Source organism: Uranotaenia lowii, chromosome 2 (assembly GCF_029784155.1).
Source record: "Uranotaenia lowii strain MFRU-FL chromosome 2, ASM2978415v1, whole genome shotgun sequence".
NCBI classification, from domain to species: domain Eukaryota; kingdom Metazoa; phylum Arthropoda; class Insecta; order Diptera; family Culicidae; genus Uranotaenia; species Uranotaenia lowii.
In genome coordinates, this window is record NC_073692.1 from 366,740,288 (window position 1) to 366,758,100 (window position 17,813).

The 17,813-nt window shown below is 33.9% G+C and overlaps 1 protein-coding gene across 2 annotated transcripts in view; it reads left to right on the top strand.

Moving 5' to 3' along the window:
- The window catches only part of LOC129749086 (elongation of very long chain fatty acids protein AAEL008004-like), a 64,840-nt gene extending 48,449 nt beyond the window's left edge, over positions 1-16,391 (top strand). For both annotated transcript variants that reach the window (XM_055743943.1, XM_055743942.1), the window contains exons 2-4: positions 4,973-5,166; positions 5,228-5,471; positions 15,862-16,391. In XM_055743943.1, coding sequence (XP_055599918.1) covers positions 4,973-5,166; positions 5,228-5,471; positions 15,862-16,163 — 740 coding nt within the window. In that variant the 3' untranslated portion in view covers positions 16,164-16,391. The remainder of the gene's footprint in view (positions 1-4,972; positions 5,167-5,227; positions 5,472-15,861) is intronic.
- Positions 16,392-17,813: the final 1,422 nt, after the last annotated feature.

Below are 17,813 nucleotides of genomic sequence, written 5' to 3' on the forward strand. Positions count from 1 at the left end.
TGTAGTTTCAAACCACCGTCTTCAATGTTTCTCGCTAGCTGCTGGATGGGGACTCGAGTTGGGTGCCCTTTCCATATGAATGATCCCATCAGGCTCGTTAATTTGGAAATGTGAACACAGTAAGGAGGCAAAATTGCCGACATGTACCAGATCTTTGAACTAACGAAAGTGTTTAAAACAGTCTTCCGAAAATCACTCGGAAGAAACGCTCATGATAGGTTTCTTGTTGGAAACATTCAAAGCCGATTGCTGCTGCCTGTTGTTCCCTAGAGAATCGGCAGAGCGACAATGCGAAGTCAATGTAAACAAGATTCAAATGCGAGAGCGGACTCGCATCTAAGTCGATCTCTCAAGCTCACTACCTGGTGTATCAGAAGTGATTGAGACACTGACTGATACAAGATCCAATTCGAAAATCCACTCACTCACTCACTCAAACTCAATCAATGCGGCCTTGCATCGGTTCATACTGCCTGCGTACTTTCTGGCAAAGCGGCAGAAACATATGTTCATACGTACTGCCTGCGTGTTTGAATGACTATTTTAATCCTCCCCAACAACAGCAACAACAAAGCAAGATGTATCAGGCAGACAGCATTCGATCATCGATCAGTAAACGAGTGAGTGAGTGAGTGATTGAGCAAGAAAAGTTATTGACTGAAAAAAGAAACTGAAAATCAGGTAGCTCCTCACTCAGTTGAGAATTCCAACTGGAGAAGAAACGTCTCTCTTTCAAATTTTATTTCTTTGATTCTCGGAGCAGCGCTGTCGAACACAATCTTTGCCCCACTGGGAGATAAACCAACCGACAATTTAGGTTTTGCTTTCGCTGTTGAAAACGTTTCAGTGTCTCTCATGAGAATTGAGTGATATTCGGAACACTGGTTTAAAAGCGTCACTTTTTGGTGTATCGTGAGCTGCCTCATTGTGTGGAGCCAAAGATGCTGACCAAACTTTGCAACTATCGAGTCCCAGTTTATGTGGATCATGGTTCGTATTGAGTTGGCAAATACAACTCCTAATATTTTGATTGAGTTTTCAGTTTTCAACCAATTTACGTTGATTCTGTTTCCATCTATGAAACCTACATCGATTGAGGTAGTTTTCTGAGTGTTCAATTCTGCACCAGATTCACCAAGTTCAAGTGTGAGTGTTCAAGATTCACCAATTCATGTTATCTATCAGATTATTCAATCATTTTATTAATGTGTTCCATTTATATGTTATAATAAGCGCTTCGATACACATTTTATCTTCTGTTGTAAATCATTGCTCAAAGAGTTCTTTTGAGAAAAAGATAATATTCCTTCAGTATTTTCAAGTCGTACTAGGTGACTATATTTATCAAGCATCCGTCGCCAAATATGTTTTTTCTTAAGATTCAAATGTGTGGTGGTTCATGTAGTTTTATAAATTTTAATATTAAAATTTCATTATCACAATATAGTTCAAATCAATTACATACATATTCGATACTATTGAAAAAATTCTTTCCTTTTCTTTATTACTAAGACTTTACCACCGAATTTTGATATTTTTCCGCTGCGTGGCTTTTAAGTTTGGCTTCGTGTAAGAAAATTTCTATTATTTTTATGAATTTCGAAGTTTCAGAAAAGCAATGACCAAATTGTTCATGTTGGGATTAACTAAAAATCACAAAGGAGGTAGTTGAATCTTAATACGACTATTATATTTCCCTAATGTGGTTCCTACAACATCAATGAATTGCAAGTAGATCGATCAAATTTTATAATTGGCGTTATCGTTTAAGAGATTTTCTCGGCCTGATGTGATATTATTTCTTTGATACATGATATAAGCGAACATTATAGAGTTGTCAGATTAAATCTTTTGATAACAGTACATTTTATTCAGAGTTTAATCAATTATTTGCATGCTATCTTCGAAAAAGGGTCTAGGCTTATTTAAGGCACGAACTATGTTCAAGTTTAGAAAATACTAATGTAGATTGTTTAAAAAAAACGTGACTTTGATAAAAGAGGTTTCAATAAGTTGAAAGAAAAACGATACGCAAGTTTTACTTTCGTTCGTGACGTTAAGAAACAAAAAGCCGTTTTTTTTTTAAAGAAATGCATTGACTGGCATGCAGTTAAAGTTGAAATCAACATTTTTGATTCGTCGAACCCGGAATATAAAGCTAATTAAACTTCTAGAAAATGAGCAAAATAAATTTGCTAACAAAAAAATTATAACCGAATGGAAAAACAAGAAATATGATTTATTGTACTGAACTACATGTAAGTTTATTTTCTTGAAAAAATCTTTCCTGAATAATCAAATACGAAATAAAGTTTTCCTTCTCTATTTTATTCTCGTATTTCTCTTATATCAGATATTATTTATTTCCTTTATTATTTTTTCTCAAATATAATTTAGTTTTTTGGTTTTTAAATGGAAATCAAACAGGGTCACTAAAGGTTTATGAAATCAATAAAATTTTGGTTTTGGTGAAATAAAGAAAACGGAAGCAAAAGAAAATTTTAGAATAAAAAACTAGGATAAAACATGAAAATTTGAGTAATTTTTCATTGTATCCCCTTAAAAGTTCTTATCAATAACAATTTGACGCTTTGAGGATTTAATTACCGTGTTGCTTCATAGGATAGAAATGAAAAATTGGTTTTCCAACATTGAACATCAGAGGCATTACATTTTTGGATAAAGAATTTCGGATATGAGCTTACTTACGATTTGGATGCAAAAAGCTCAAACAAGTTGAATCTTAACGTACATCAATCTAGCTTTCTTTCATCTACACTTTTTTTGTGCTAATTATCAAGAACGTCGCTTTTTGAAAAAGGAACTCAAAGCATTGATGGTTGAGTTGTTAACCCTATCTGTTATTTTTTTATTTCTTTAAAAATTGAATTTGTTGCCATAAAAAGGTCTTAAGTTTTTCGAATAAGCATTTGAAAAAAAAAATATTCAAGAAAGAAAACCTATTTAGTTTTCAAATAACTGTTTGATAATTTTGTGGTTTTTTTTGTGATACTGGCAACCATATATCATATTTAACGAGTTCAACAGGATTGAATTCAACGAAAGCTTTCGTAAACTAGGGAACTTGGTGGAAGCTTCATACACACTCATCTGGCACAACCCCTTATATTGTAGCTTTGACCCGTTATCGGAAAAGACTGGGTTAACTCCTTTTTCATGTAAAGCCCTTGTACCCTTTATAGTGTACACAGCATGTACGTCAAACCGAGGTGAAAATTAGTAATGTAAACATGTAAAATCTACACATTATTTTAGAAGCCCGCTTTGCATGGCGATGTCAGCCCTTTGATGTTAGCCCTTCTAAGTGTCAGAAGGATGGAAAGAAAATAATAAAAATAAAACTGATTTTGAATTTCTTTATTCATGCTGGTCATTTATTTATTTTCATGCTGGTGTTATAAAATATAGGTTTTAGCTATTCCATTTCAACAACTCACCTTTTAACTCAAACACAACTTTTAAACTTATTCCTCATTCCACACTGCAAACCGTATATACCATCACTATCGGATAGAATGACAAGTTAGAAGACTACCCTTTATTTAGTAAGCCAGCTTTTCAAAATAATGTGTAAAATTGACTCGATGAAACGACACTTTTTTTGACAGATCTCGGCTGTTCGCAATAATGGGTCAATTTTACAAGTTTAAGGTGTTGCGCCAAATGAGTGTGTATATTTTGACGAACGAAGCTTACCTCATTCTTTGTTGAACGCAATATAGCATACAACATGGCATAAGAACTATCAAGAGCAGACAGTTCTCGCATCGTTCCAATTTCAATTAAAAAAAAACAGGAATACGATGTAATGAAAAAAACTGGAAGGGTACTTATCTGAAGCTTGGTTTGTTTCTCGGTGAAATATTTCCTGAGCCTGGGAGTATAAGTTCACTTTTGGGAACGGTTGGTGACGCGGTTTGAATCCTTGATAATCTGGTATACTAGCGCCACTTCTTCGTCAAGTTCAAGCGGAAATTTTACGAAACAACCTCTCACGGTTCGAGTCATCACAGGACCAGGTGTCGAAAACTTTCATTTAAAATCACTGATTTCTTCTTAACTCAAACATACACATCCTTAACTTAGCAACACACTAAATCAAAAAAACTTCGCCTATCTTTTGATAGTAGAACCGCCAGTTAAAAACAGATACAACACGCACAATTATAGAATTTTGATACCGATAAAAAACCATGCAATCACTAAACAGCAGAGTTGCCAGTCCTCCTAAAAGGAATCCACTGGAATTTTAAATGAAAAAAAAAGAAAAATTGTTCTGATTAAATAAAAAAAAATCTGTTTAAGTTCTGAAATATGTTGCAAGTGTTAATTTTGTGATTTGATCCACTAAGTAATACTGTGTCAGTTTTCTATGAGAATATTTCATGAATTTTATTGAAATTTACATCAAACTCACTCGAATTTGGACTATTTTAAGAATTCACTTTGTGTTTAAGACGTACTCTCATTTTTGGCCTAAAATATGCAAAAAAAAACTGCATCATAAACAACATTAAATATGGTACAGCTGAAATCTGTTTTTTTCGCATTGAACAAAATTTTCATGAAGCAATGTATAAAATCAAAAGTAATATTAATCGAAACTTAAAAGCTGAGTAAAAAAAGGCTCAAATGACATACATTAAACATCTCAGTCAATAATGTCGCTTATAGAACTGATGTTGTATAGATTTTGAGCATCTTCAATCATCATTAATGCAAGCATTAGAAACATTTTCATGAATTCAATATTATATAAGAAAATTGCCAGTTTTTTTTTACTAAGTATTATCCATTTTTTGTACTAAGTATTATCCATTTTTATGGGTTGAAAATTTCAAACCGGATCCTTGGATTTTCCAGATATAAGAAACAAAATTATGAATTTGACTTGGATACTATCTCAAATATTAAACTGTTTAAAATTAATTCTTGAAAATATTTCTTCCAGATGACCGCAGCAAGACGCTGCCGCTCATGGACTCGAACTGGCAGGTGCCAGCCATCATCGCGATGTACCTGATAGCGGTCCTGCGGGTGGGGCCCCGCTTCATGGAAAACCGCAAACCGTACGATCTGCGCCAGTTCATCCGGGCGTACAACATCGTCCAGGTCGTCGCCAACAGTGCATTCTTCCTGACCGAGGTGGGCTTAAGTGATGATTTATTTATTGGTAAATCTTACCAAATTGTATGCGTTGTTACAGATATACCTCTTATGGATTAGGCCGAACTTCTCATACGTTTGTCAACCGGTGGACTACGGGCATGACACTTCCGGTTATCAGGAGTTGTACATGTCCTACGCGTATTTCCTGCTCAAGGTGATGGATCTGGCGGACACAATGTTCTTCGTGCTGCGCAAAAAACAATCGCATGTGTCTTTCCTGCACGTGTACCATCATGCCATCATGGTTGGAATGACCTATATCGGAGTGATGTTTGTTCCAGGTTCGTATGGCATTTTTTTAAACTGTTTGAAATCTACTCAATTGGATCAGTCAGGATGTTACATACCTTATATTTATAGAAAATCCCGTTCTTGACAGACTTTTACAGTTATGATTAATTACAATAACAATTCTTAAACTCCTACAGAGCCCTGCTCTTCTGTATTTCTTTAAAAAGAATGAATCTAAAAATTGATTGGCTTTTGAAAACAATAGTCCGGAAACAGATTTCAATGACAGGCTTAAAAAGTCCATGCAAGAATAACTGAATAAGATTCTCGAAAGCGTTATAACAAGATTATAACTCAGCCGATTAGGGTATTGCAAGTTTTCATCCAATGTGTGGTTTGAACTCAAGTACTTGTATGCAATGTTGCATTGTATCCTACCTTGTACTCAAACTTTCAGGAAAATTTACTGTTTGTATGAAATGATATATAATTTCTTTTTCGACGCGACAGTAACGAAAATTTTGATGTCAAACCTATATCTGAATAAGATAATTACAAATATACTTTACCAGTATTTACCTCAGTCGTTTTCTCTATACAATGAATAGGCGACAGCATCCTCTAGCGGACAAAATGGTATCACTGATTCGAGAAATTCGTGTGACTTGTGAAAGCGTATATTCCAGACACGACTTAGTTGGGGATGCCAGTTATAATAAAAATTATTCCGGGGGGGGGTTGGAAAACATTTACCGACAAAATGTATATCAGGACAATTGTTTTCTACTAATTTTAGATTCGAAAATTATAAATATGTAGCCTTAGATGCTACAAAGTTACTGGATTTTTTTTTCTTCAATTTAACGATGTTGGTTAAAAATGATGAAATTGAAAAATTGCTTTAAAGTATTTTGTTCGATAAATCAAATATTTTCCATAAATATGATTTTTCGTAGAACAAAAGTTATTTGTAATCGCAGTCTACAACTGCTGTGAATTTTTGTGTGAAAAAATATTGAGTCCTAGAGGGTTTATATATGCAAAAAAGTGAGCATTCTTGGCTGGACTGCAGTTCCAATCGAAAAACAATGATTAAATATCTGAACCGAAGATAACCATCGATTAGTTATGTCTAACGATTTTATTGTAGATAAGTTGGATGTTCTCATTACTAAATTACAAAGTCGATCTTTTTGAAGATTTTTTTTTAATCTGGACGATCCAGGATATTTCAAAGACGAATTTCTAAAAATCAGGTTATTCCAGAGTTTTCCAAAAATCAGAACGGTCTTTCAAAAATCAGGAAAAATTATGAAAAATCAGGGCACCTGACAACAACACCTAAAAAATCAATTCTTTCTTTCTGTCGCCAGATAGCGCTATTCGTGTCTCCCGTTTTCTCGTTAAGTGGTGTGATATGCTCTCCTGATCGGAAACATATAACATAGTAAATTTTTCTGTTTTTTTTTTTCATCTTTTGCTAAATGTAGCATATTTTTATTAATTATGCTCTTATTCAAGAGGTAAAATTTTATACTTTATAATTGGAAAAATGGCATTTTGTCAAATAAGATACATCAAAGTAATTATTATATTAAAGATTTGAAAATTTGATTAATGGATAGATCCATGCGCGGTCCTATGGGGGGGGGGTGATCGGGGTGATCACCCCCCCCAAGCGGCAAAAAACCGTTATAAAATACCCGAAAAAGCTCGAATGTTTATAAAAAGTTGAAACTTTTCTTAGTTGATGTGCTTTTAAATTTTCAAAATTTTCCACTCCGTGGGGGTGTTTATTAAACGAAAAAGTTTATTTATCACTTGAAAGGCTGAATATTGGGAAAAGTCGGTTCACCAAACTCAAGCAGCTGTAACTTGTGATTCCCTGGACTGAATTATACCAAATAACTTTTGTTGATAAGTAACTCAACAAAAGTATGTTGTTGAGTGTTGATTTTGAATGTGCTTTTAATGAAATGTAGGGACAACTTTTTTAAAATTGTCACTAATTTCCCTCATATGCCTAAATTAACACGAGCAAATCGTAATAAATTTTATATTTGCTTCGAATTCGAAGCTTCTAAATTCTTGATTTTGTTTTGAATTTTAATGAAATAACAAATTTGAAAAAGTCATATAGGGGGGTGAATATGGTTATGACACTGAAATAATGGAAATATTTGTTCTGTTGTCATCATACATTTATTGCCTTCAATATACAGTTTCTTTTTTATTTGCTCAGATTTAGAAGAAAACTATAGAAAAAAATCATTAAACTATAAACGTACGGAATCATGTGATTGTCAATTTTCTTTATTTTTAGATATTTCTACCATGTTTAATGGATTAACAGATCTTAGTCGTTCTAAGAAGTAAAAAAAAACCATTGGCCTTCAAGTGTTAAATTACCTTTATTGTAAAAAATTTTAATTTAAGTCAAATTATCCATTGGAGTGATCAGTTTTCCAGTAGGGGTTTAAGAAACGACCATCTAACTTTCTAATCTTTCTTTTGGTCTTTTAGTCACCAATATTTCAAATTCAATCGTAATAAACAACAAGTATTGATGCCGCATTAAATTCATTTTTGATGAAGTTTTGAGCAGCGAAAAGCTTCCCATTTGTTTTTTTGTATTTCAAAATATTTTTTAAAAAAATTATCAATTCAGAATCAGGAAAAATCATTCTAATAAAACTTCACTTAAAGAATAAAAAGCTCATACATATCTGAAATTAAAATACAAATTTGAATTTAAAATTTAGTTTTTTTATTTTGTTTACAGCTCGTTTATTGAGAATTTTTAATCTTTATACGGTCAAATCAGATGTCCAATGCTAACCTCATTTTAAAATCTAAAGTAGTGCTATTTTCACTAGTGTTTACAAGGAATTCTAGACTTATTGCAAAATAAGAATTCAGATTCTGAATCACAGTAAAGATTCTCTTTGGCGATTTTTTCCACCCTCAATTTTCCACCATTGAAGTATGAATTATAAACTAAAAATGATTAACCTACATTATGAAATTAAAAAACAAAAATTTAAATTTCAGATCTGATTTTATTGAATTCTGTTTGAAATGTTTCACATCAAACATTCATATTATGGATGACCATGAAAAAAATTCAAGTACTCTCAAACAGAAATTGAATATAAAATATTCGTAATAAAAGTTTAAATTTTAAAAAATTTTCTCAAGAAATTTTAGCAACAATAAATCCCTATGAGTTTTTAGAGCCAAAAAGAAACAAAAATGTATTTATAAAATCTGTTTCAATATGAAGGAATTGGTTTTGGCGATAGAGATTCAAATTCATCTCCAGAACCCAAAATCTGCATTCAAAACTATAACGCAAGGAAACAAATCCCATATTTTTTTTAGCAAAAGTGTAAAATATCAAAAAGATTTAGAAAAAAAAGATTTTAACTTAATGATTAATTTTAATGAAGACTGTGAGTAATTTACCATGAGAAAAAATAATAGATGTAAGTATCTGTCCCTATTTTGTAAAATAAGATGATTATCTAGACGAAATACGTATAATTTTTTCGGTTGTTTGTTACTTTTTGGCATTCTTCCCTCTAAACTGTATTGTTGAATGAATAATGGATAATGAAAAGATTTTAAATATTTTTTGTTGTTCATGTAGGTCTACTGCTATGTTTTAAAATTAATGAATGCCAGAGAATAAGAAGGCAGAAAAAAAATCTGACAAAAAAATCTAGTTTGAGACGAAAAAATCTTCCAAAATCAGTTTGCATGCGCTTAATTTTTCCCTTGTCAATTAAAACTATCACCTTATCATTCCACTATTTTTTCGGCAACAAGGAAATCTATCATGCTAATCAGTCAGAAGATCTTTTAGTGCTTTCAGCTTATCTACACAATAATATTGAAATTTTAAATTAAAATTTAGCTTAAGGTTTGATATTCTGAATTCGAAAGCTTGGCCATTTCAATTGCAAATAATTGAGACTCTTCACTAAAAAAAAAGTATAACATTCGGAATAAACCCTTCGTTTCATCATTTTTTTTATAGTAGAAAATTATTACCAAATGAGGAATTATGTGAAGGTATGTACTATGTACCTACATGAACAATTAAAAAGATTAATCACTTTTTTTATAATGTGTTTTCATAATCGGTTTATTCTACTAAATTTGTATTGAAAGTGTTTATTTTATATATTGTGTTTCCAAATTTGAAAATAATAATACTAAATTTCCAGATCACGATTCAGTAAAATACCCCAATTGAGAATTTAATGCCCGTTAGTCATGCTTGTTAATTAGTTTTTCGGCCTTATTGGTGAAAAATAAAATACTTCCGAAAAATTATAAAATATGAAATCGTCCATATTTAGAAGCTCAGGAAAAAAAATGAAGATAGCTTGAATGTTTTTTTTTCTACATTTTCATCTCTCAACAACGTGTGTATTATTTTCATTGAAAAAATTACATTCATAACGAGAAAATCTTTACAGAGCTCTTGAAGTGACAATTTTCAAACACCAGATATACCTACAAATTAAAAAAAAATAGCAACAAATTTTCGCGGTGGATATTATAGATTCGCTGGTTGTTAAATAAAAGGATGTGTAAGTTGTGTAGACGAATATTGAAATGAGTAAATTGATAAAGTTTTCATTATTCATCTCTTGTTTCATACTTTTTCAAATACATGTTGTTCAGTGAAATTCATGAGGGAAAAAGGAGCAGTGCGCAGCTTATATTGTAGACTAATTTGCAACCATAACTCCCCACCTCCCCCCCCCAATCCATCCCCGCTCCTTCCGCTCACTCAAATAATTGTTTTTTTCACTTGATATTAACGTTCCTTTATATTGACTGATTTTTGAAAATAGGAAAATCACCCCCCCCAAGAGCCAGCGCTAGGACCGCGCCTGGATAGATCAAACCGAGAGCTTCGGGTAGGGTTAGGCAAATATGTTGAAAAGTAAACTAATTAAAGCTGCTGTTATATCGACAGCTCTCAAAAACTTGTGTGATCCTTTGCCGAGCCGATGTTGATGAAAAACAATGAAGAAACCCACAACAAATTAAAATCTGAATTCCCAGATTGAATGTAAATCTCAAGTAAGGATTCCAATCTAATATACTTAACCAATTTTGAACACAGTTGATTCTCCATACAAAGAAAAGGCGACAGCATCAGCATCCCCTAACGGGCAAAATGGAAGCTCTAATTCGAGAAATTCGTGTAAGTCGTGATAACGTGTACACTGAGGTTTTTTTTTACACGGTATTTCGTCCCGCGTAAAAAAAACCGCGTTAATTCGAAAATCCGCGTAAAAAACACCGCTTTAATTCGAAAATCCGCAAAAAAAAACCGCGTTATTTCAAAAATCCGCGTAAAAAAACCTCGTTATTTCAAAAATCCGCATTTTAATTAAAAAATTCGCGCAAAAAAGCACGTTACTAAAAAACGCGTAAGAACCATGATTATTTACTAATTTGCGTACAATGATAGTTTATTTTTAAGATAAAAAACAAAATCAATTAGATTAATAGAATAGTAGAATATAGTGAGGCTTATTTGACAGTGTGGAATTCAGATCGTCTCATGTCTCAGGTCTCATGTTCCATGTCTCAGGTCTCAGGTCTCAGGTCTCATGTCTCATGTCTCAGGTCTCATGTCTCATGTCCCATGTCTCATGTCTCAGGTCTCATGTCTCATGTCTCATGTCTCGTGTCTCAGATCTCGAGTTTAATATTTCAGGTCTCAAATCTCAGGTCTCATGTCTCAGGTCTCAAGTCTCAGGTCTCATGTCTCATGTCTCGTGTCTCAGATCTCGAGCCTCATATTTCAGGTATCAAATCTCAGGTCTCATGTCTCAGGTCTCAGGTCTCAAGTCTCAGGTCTCAGGTCTCAGATCTCATGTATCACGTTCTTAGTCTCAGAGCTAAGATTTTCCAAACTACAAAAAGATTCTAAGTGTTTTCCTTTGAAAAAGTCTTAGAATATTTTCTCGAAAATCCGCGTAAAAAAAGCCGCATAAAAAAATACCGTGTAAAAAAAACCGCGTAAAAAAACCTCAGTGTATTCCGGAAACGACTTAGTCAGGGATGCCAGTTATAGTTAATTAAAACTTTTATTCCTATTCTTTTTTTTTTTGTAAGTTCTTTAGCCAAAATATTCCTATTCTTGCACCATGAAAATTTCAAAAAATTGGAATAAATTAAATGAAAATATTTTTTTTTTAATTTGTCACTATACAAAGCTTTATCATAAATAAAAGATAATTAAACACATAGAGGGACGATAGCAAAAATCAATTTTTAATTTATAATTTTTGAACCAAGTTCCAGATTACAAATGATTGCTGAAGATCCCGTACCAAAAAAAAAACAAACCCGAGCAGACTTTTAGGGCAAAATTAAACCTAATATTGCTATCACTGCTGTATGCATGAGATGAATATTAAGAGGCTTGAAATCTCCTATTGAAAAACAAAATATACAGAAAATCCAGACACATCCTTAAAAATCAGAATACCTGGCACCTCTGACAAAGCTTCGACAAAATTCACAGTGTAATTCTTCCATTTCTGTCGCCAGATAGCGCTATTCGTGTCTTTCGTTTTCTCGTGGAGTGGTGTATATTGGTTATAATATATCTGATTCCAACGATGCTTTAGAAAGCTTAATTTGAAATCTCATGCTGATTTTTATCCGGATGGCATAAATATGAAATCTCATTGCGGAAAAAGGAATTTTTGTCTATATCTATTGTGCACTAGGGTGGCCACTTTTTCCGAATTTCAAGAGCTCTGTCCTGTAGTCCAGAAAAAATTCCTATGTGGTCAACGACTAAATTTTTGCACATATTTAAAATGAGAAACCCGGGTTGGGAAAACGCAAAAAATTTGTTAATAGAATGTCAATTTAATTTTTTTATTTTTCCTTAATATTTTGTTCTCACGCAATGCAAATGTAATTCAAATAGATGAAGCTTACTGGAAAACTGTCTGACTATTACTTTGCCGAAGACGGCAAAGCGGTAGAAGTGAAGGTAGAAGCGGTAGAAGTGATGAAAAGATCTTCATTATATCCTATATTTACAAAGTGTTTCTACGAATTGAGAGTCACCAGATTCATTTTTTTTTACAAAAAAATAAATTTCAATTGGGTGGAGCTGTCTTCTTGATATATAAATTAGAGTCTTTTTTTCAACCAAAAGCATCAGTTTTGTACACTGAAAATGTGCTGCTAAATCCCAAGCGCCTTTTATTTGAGCTCTGTGCAAAACTGATGACTTGTTCTACTCAGCCACACCAACGATTCTTTTGTTTTCATGACAAATTTATAAAACATCAATTATATATTATTATTTTTATATTCGTCATTATGAACAGTTTTCAAGCATTCCGGGTTCAACAGTTTGAGATGGATGCGAAAAGTCAAATAAACTTGTCCGGTGATCCTAAGGCACTTAATAGTTACCGACCGATCTCAGTTCTCTCTGCCTTCAGCAAGGTATTTGAGAAGCTGATCGCAACAAGACTGTTGGAGTTTCTAGATGGTGAAAATTTTTTCTATCAACATCAACACGGATTTCGTAAAGGAGGTTCCACGGAGATAGCTCTACTGGAACTAGTTAATAGTGTGTCATACAGTTTGGATCAGAAGAATGAAATACCGGGAGCTTTGTTTCTTGATTTATCAAAAGCTTTTGATACAATAGATCATAGCTTGTTGCTGAAAAAATTAGAAGCATATGGTATAAGAGGCTTAGCAAACGAACTGATGCACAGTTATCTGGAAAATCGTCAACAAGTAGTTAAAATCAACGACACATTAAGCTCTCAGTTACCTATAAGTGTAGGCGTACCTCAAGGGAGCAACTTAGGTCCGCTTCTGTTTCTAATTTATGTGAACGACTTATCTAAACTTACCCTGTGTGGTATCCCGAAGCTGTTCGCGGATGACACGGTACTGGAATATTCGAAGAAGGATGTAGAAGCCGTCATTCGTGAAATGGAGAGTGACCTGATTACCATAGATAAATATCTCGAGAACAACCTACTTACATTGAATGCCTCTAAAACCAAATTTATTATCTTTCGTGGAATCAAAACGAAACTGCCGCCACATTCACAACTTATCCACAAAAATAGTGAAATAGAAGAAGTATCGTGCTTTAAATACTTAGGAGTGCACATAGACAACCGCTTATCTTGGAAGCCACATATAACAAATCTTGTAAAAACTTGTGCCCCCATTTGTGGATTAATCCGTAAGTTTTCGTATTTCATGCCAAGACATGTTTTGCAAAAGCTATATTATAGTTTTATACACAGTCGCTATACATACGCTATTAGTGCTTGGGGACACACCAATGTAACTAATTTATTAACGTTAAAAGTTCAGCAGAATAGATGTTTGAAATCTATCTTTAAGCTTCCCTACTTGTACCCCAGCCTAGATCTGTATAGAATGCCAGGACATAACATTTTACCAATAAGCTGCTTGCGTGACTTACAAACTTTGGTTATCATGCACCGAATAGTACGAATCAAGGACATCCACCATAATTTCAATGTACATCATGCTACTCATAACCATAATACCCGGTTTATGGATAGATTATATGTAGAGAGTTCAACAACGAGAATCGGAGAAAGGCGATTAGAAGCTACAGGCCCAAAAATGTACAATCGTCTAAGTAGAGAAATTCGTCATAGTGAAAATGTACCTATATTTAAAATTCGTGTAAAAAAATTCTTAAAATCCAATTTAGAGCGGTTAATGTAAGCATAGCCATACAGAATTATATCCTTGTTAGCTTCAAACAAAACCTTTTAGAGGAACGCAAGTTCATTAAGGTTTTTCTTCTGAGTTTTTACAATGAATAAAATCTATCTAACTGTAAAAAAAAAAAAAAAACTAAGCTAAGCTAATATCTAAGCCACCCAAGTAACCATAAGCACTAAAACATAGCCCTTAGATAACACTATATTCCCATATATATCTCTGAATTAATGCTTGTTTTGCACTATATGCGAATATAATGCAGAATTAATGCTAAAAAGGCGAAATAGCGGGCTGAATAAGTGCTATCACAACATAGCCATTATTAAGCAATAAAAATGCTGAATTAAAGCACCATCAAAACGTCATTGTTCGCCAGCCGTATAAAAGCATAAACAATGCATACTTAGATCACCTTTAACTGTTTAATTGATTGGGAAATTATTCTTTAATTAATTAAAATGAACAAAAATTAGAAATAAAATCATTATCTACAACATCAATCAACCTGCTGAATGAAGGACTCCCAAGTAACCAAAAGTCACATAGCAACTTAAACTTGTACATTGAAAGTTCACATTTGGCTGAATAAAAGGTACTCGAGAGAATTGAAAACCGATTTTCGTAAGTGCTCAATTTGTACTTCTGAACGAACATGATTATTCCATAGAAGTCTCATAGTACAAGTTTTATTGAAGTTTCATACGAAGGCTGAATAGCCTTCTACTCAGCTTTGATAATAGAACATGAAAGTGTGGATAAGAACTTAAATTTTCAGCTGAATAGAATGCTATACAGCCCTCGAGTTGGGCTGAGTAAGCTTTAAAGAGACTGTTTTTGGAACTTTTGGTTACTTGGGTTATGCCTGCTTTATGAAGGGTTCTATGAAATTAGATGTAATTATAATTGAATTATGAATTACCTTTGATGAATCTCGAACCGAGGATCTCGCAGCATCCTTTTTTCTTTCCTTGCGCCTTTACCATTTTGACCACTTTTGATGCTGATAAGGTAGGTGAAAAAACTGTACTTCAAGTACTGTTCGGGTCACACCACTTTTTTTTATTGCTTCTATGCATTAAAAATGCTGATTTAATACTTAAAAGCATTCATAATGCTAACTGATATAATGCTAACATGCATTTAAAATGTTGATTTAAGGCTGATTAAGGGTTATGGCTGAATGCTTATGGTTACTTGGGCATCTTAAAAAAAAAATTGCACATCTTTTTTCTGAATCGAAAGATCATAAGCCATAGTTTTTCGTCTGTACACTCAAAGGTGGTTAGTAGGTAGGAGGGACTACATTTCACAATTATCCAAATTTTATTTATTTTAGAATTTAGGAGGTAAAAATGATTATAACACAATTCGACGGCTCAGCTTTGAGATAAAAAGTTAATGAAATTTCTTAGTATCATTATCATTATTTGTATCATTTTTGATGGATTTTTTGTATTACATCTACTGGTGTTCACGAACACTCATAGAGAGAAGGTTTAATTGGATTGAGAATGCAAATCCCTATGCTAAACCTAAATTTTGAACCACGGATAATTAAGTTTTTTGGGATTTTGATCGCTTATTTAATTTTCTTAAACATTAAACTAACTTGAAATGAAAAATTTTGTAAAAAATTCTTAAATCACATTCATTTATCATTCGCAGGAGGCCACATCTACCTGCTCGGTCTCTGGAACACGCTGGTCCACGCGGTCATGTACCTGTACTACTATCTGGCCTCCTATGGATCCCAGTGGGCTGCCCGCTTCAAGCAGTACCTCACCCGGATGCAGCTGGTCCAGTTCATCCATCTGGGGATCCATTTCGGACGGCCTGCCCTTACCGGACTCGACTGTGGCTTTCCGCAGTTCTGGCACTGGGTTGGCTTTGCCCAGGCCCTCTTCATCCTGGCCATGTTCGTCGATTTCTACATCAAGTCCTACGTCCGGAAGGCGAAGAAACATTGAAGGTGATGGATGGAACATCTATTAACTCTCCTCCTGTATTTATGTAAACTGGTGTAATCGGGTCAATCAACAGGGATACGATATTTGTGTTTAGCCTAATCCTGTTCTTACTTTTAAGATTTTATCTTTCTCCCATGTATATAGTCGGTTCTGTGAACTGAAGACGATTGGCTTCATCGATAAAAAGAGCAAGTCAACCAAGCACAAAAGAGTGCTCTCAAACGATATTAAACAGCTTTAATAAAAAAAAAACTTTTTTTCTTTCTTCGAAACAGTTCCTCATTCAGTTTCCTGCAATCATTATTAAAAATTAAACCAACCTCACAGTTTCAGAGCATTTTTCACGTGGCGTGCCCCCCTTGATCTTGGCCTTGATCGCTTCAGAGGCCAAGCAAAACCAAACGCTGAAAACGCCTTGCAGCAGGTCGCTTGGCACTGATTTTAAGTAACACCGACTAAAGTCAAATTAAGGCAAACTAAAGCTAATCGATTGACGAAGACCAAGCCACGACGACGACGACGACGATGTGGTGATGAGAGACTTGTATAAAAACCAAAACACGTGTCGATCAGTCTCAGTCAGTCATCTTAGGCAAACTAGAAAAAAAAACTCTACGGAAAAGAATTTGGAAAATTGATTTCGGTTTTAGGTTGCATGCTTCTTCATCAACGGAACCGAGTGCATCTTTTGGTGGTCTATTGATTTTAATTAGGCGTAGACCTATCTCCAAGGGTAAGGCGGCATTTGATGAGCTCCAAGGAGGGTTAAAAGGCTTGTCAGAAGAGACGCAAAAAACGGCGTAGTCAAATTTTAATTACTACCAAGCACGTCACATCGTGGGATTTACCTGCCGAATCTAGCTGACTCATCCTCGGTTTGGATCAATAATGGCGAATGACAATTCGAGTCGGATAGGATCTTTGAATCAAACGTAATTTTCCAAAATTTCAAGCTTGGTAAAGCAGATTAATTTGCGTTGATTTCAGTTCCCTTGGTAGTGAACTAGTGTCCGGTGATCTATTAGCATTAAAATAGGAACAAAAATGGTTGATTGAACTGTAGCAAGGTCAGCGTTTTTTTTTTCAATACGAAAACCAAAATTGGCTCCATTTTTGAACGTTGATTGGGAAAGCATTTTAGGTATTTAATTCGTTCACACGTTCCACTCCGTGGGGGTGTTTAGTCGACGAAGAAGTTTGTTTATCACTTTAAGGCTCAAGATTGAAGATAAGCCGGTCTACCAAACTCAAGCAGCTGTAACTTGCAATTTTCTGGACCGAATTAACGATTCTCGCACAGTCACCCGCTCATACGCAGAGCACCATTTACACGAACGTTCATTCTTAAGGATACCCTAGAAACGATTATATTCATTAATTGTTCTTTGATCTATTTTTTTCAACTCTGCTCCTACCCTGGGTACCTCGATTTTAACAATGACGCGGGCGCAAGAATACATTATGGTACCGTAAACTGGGGGAACTTTGATCAGCGGGGTAACTTTGATCAACATGAATTTTTTGCAGATAATCATCATTAACTAAGTATAAAGTTAAAATATTTGAAAAATGTTTACATCGTTTGAAAGCCTATAAATTGAGTTACAAATAAACTAAATTTGGTTATAATATAAAAATATAATTTCAAAA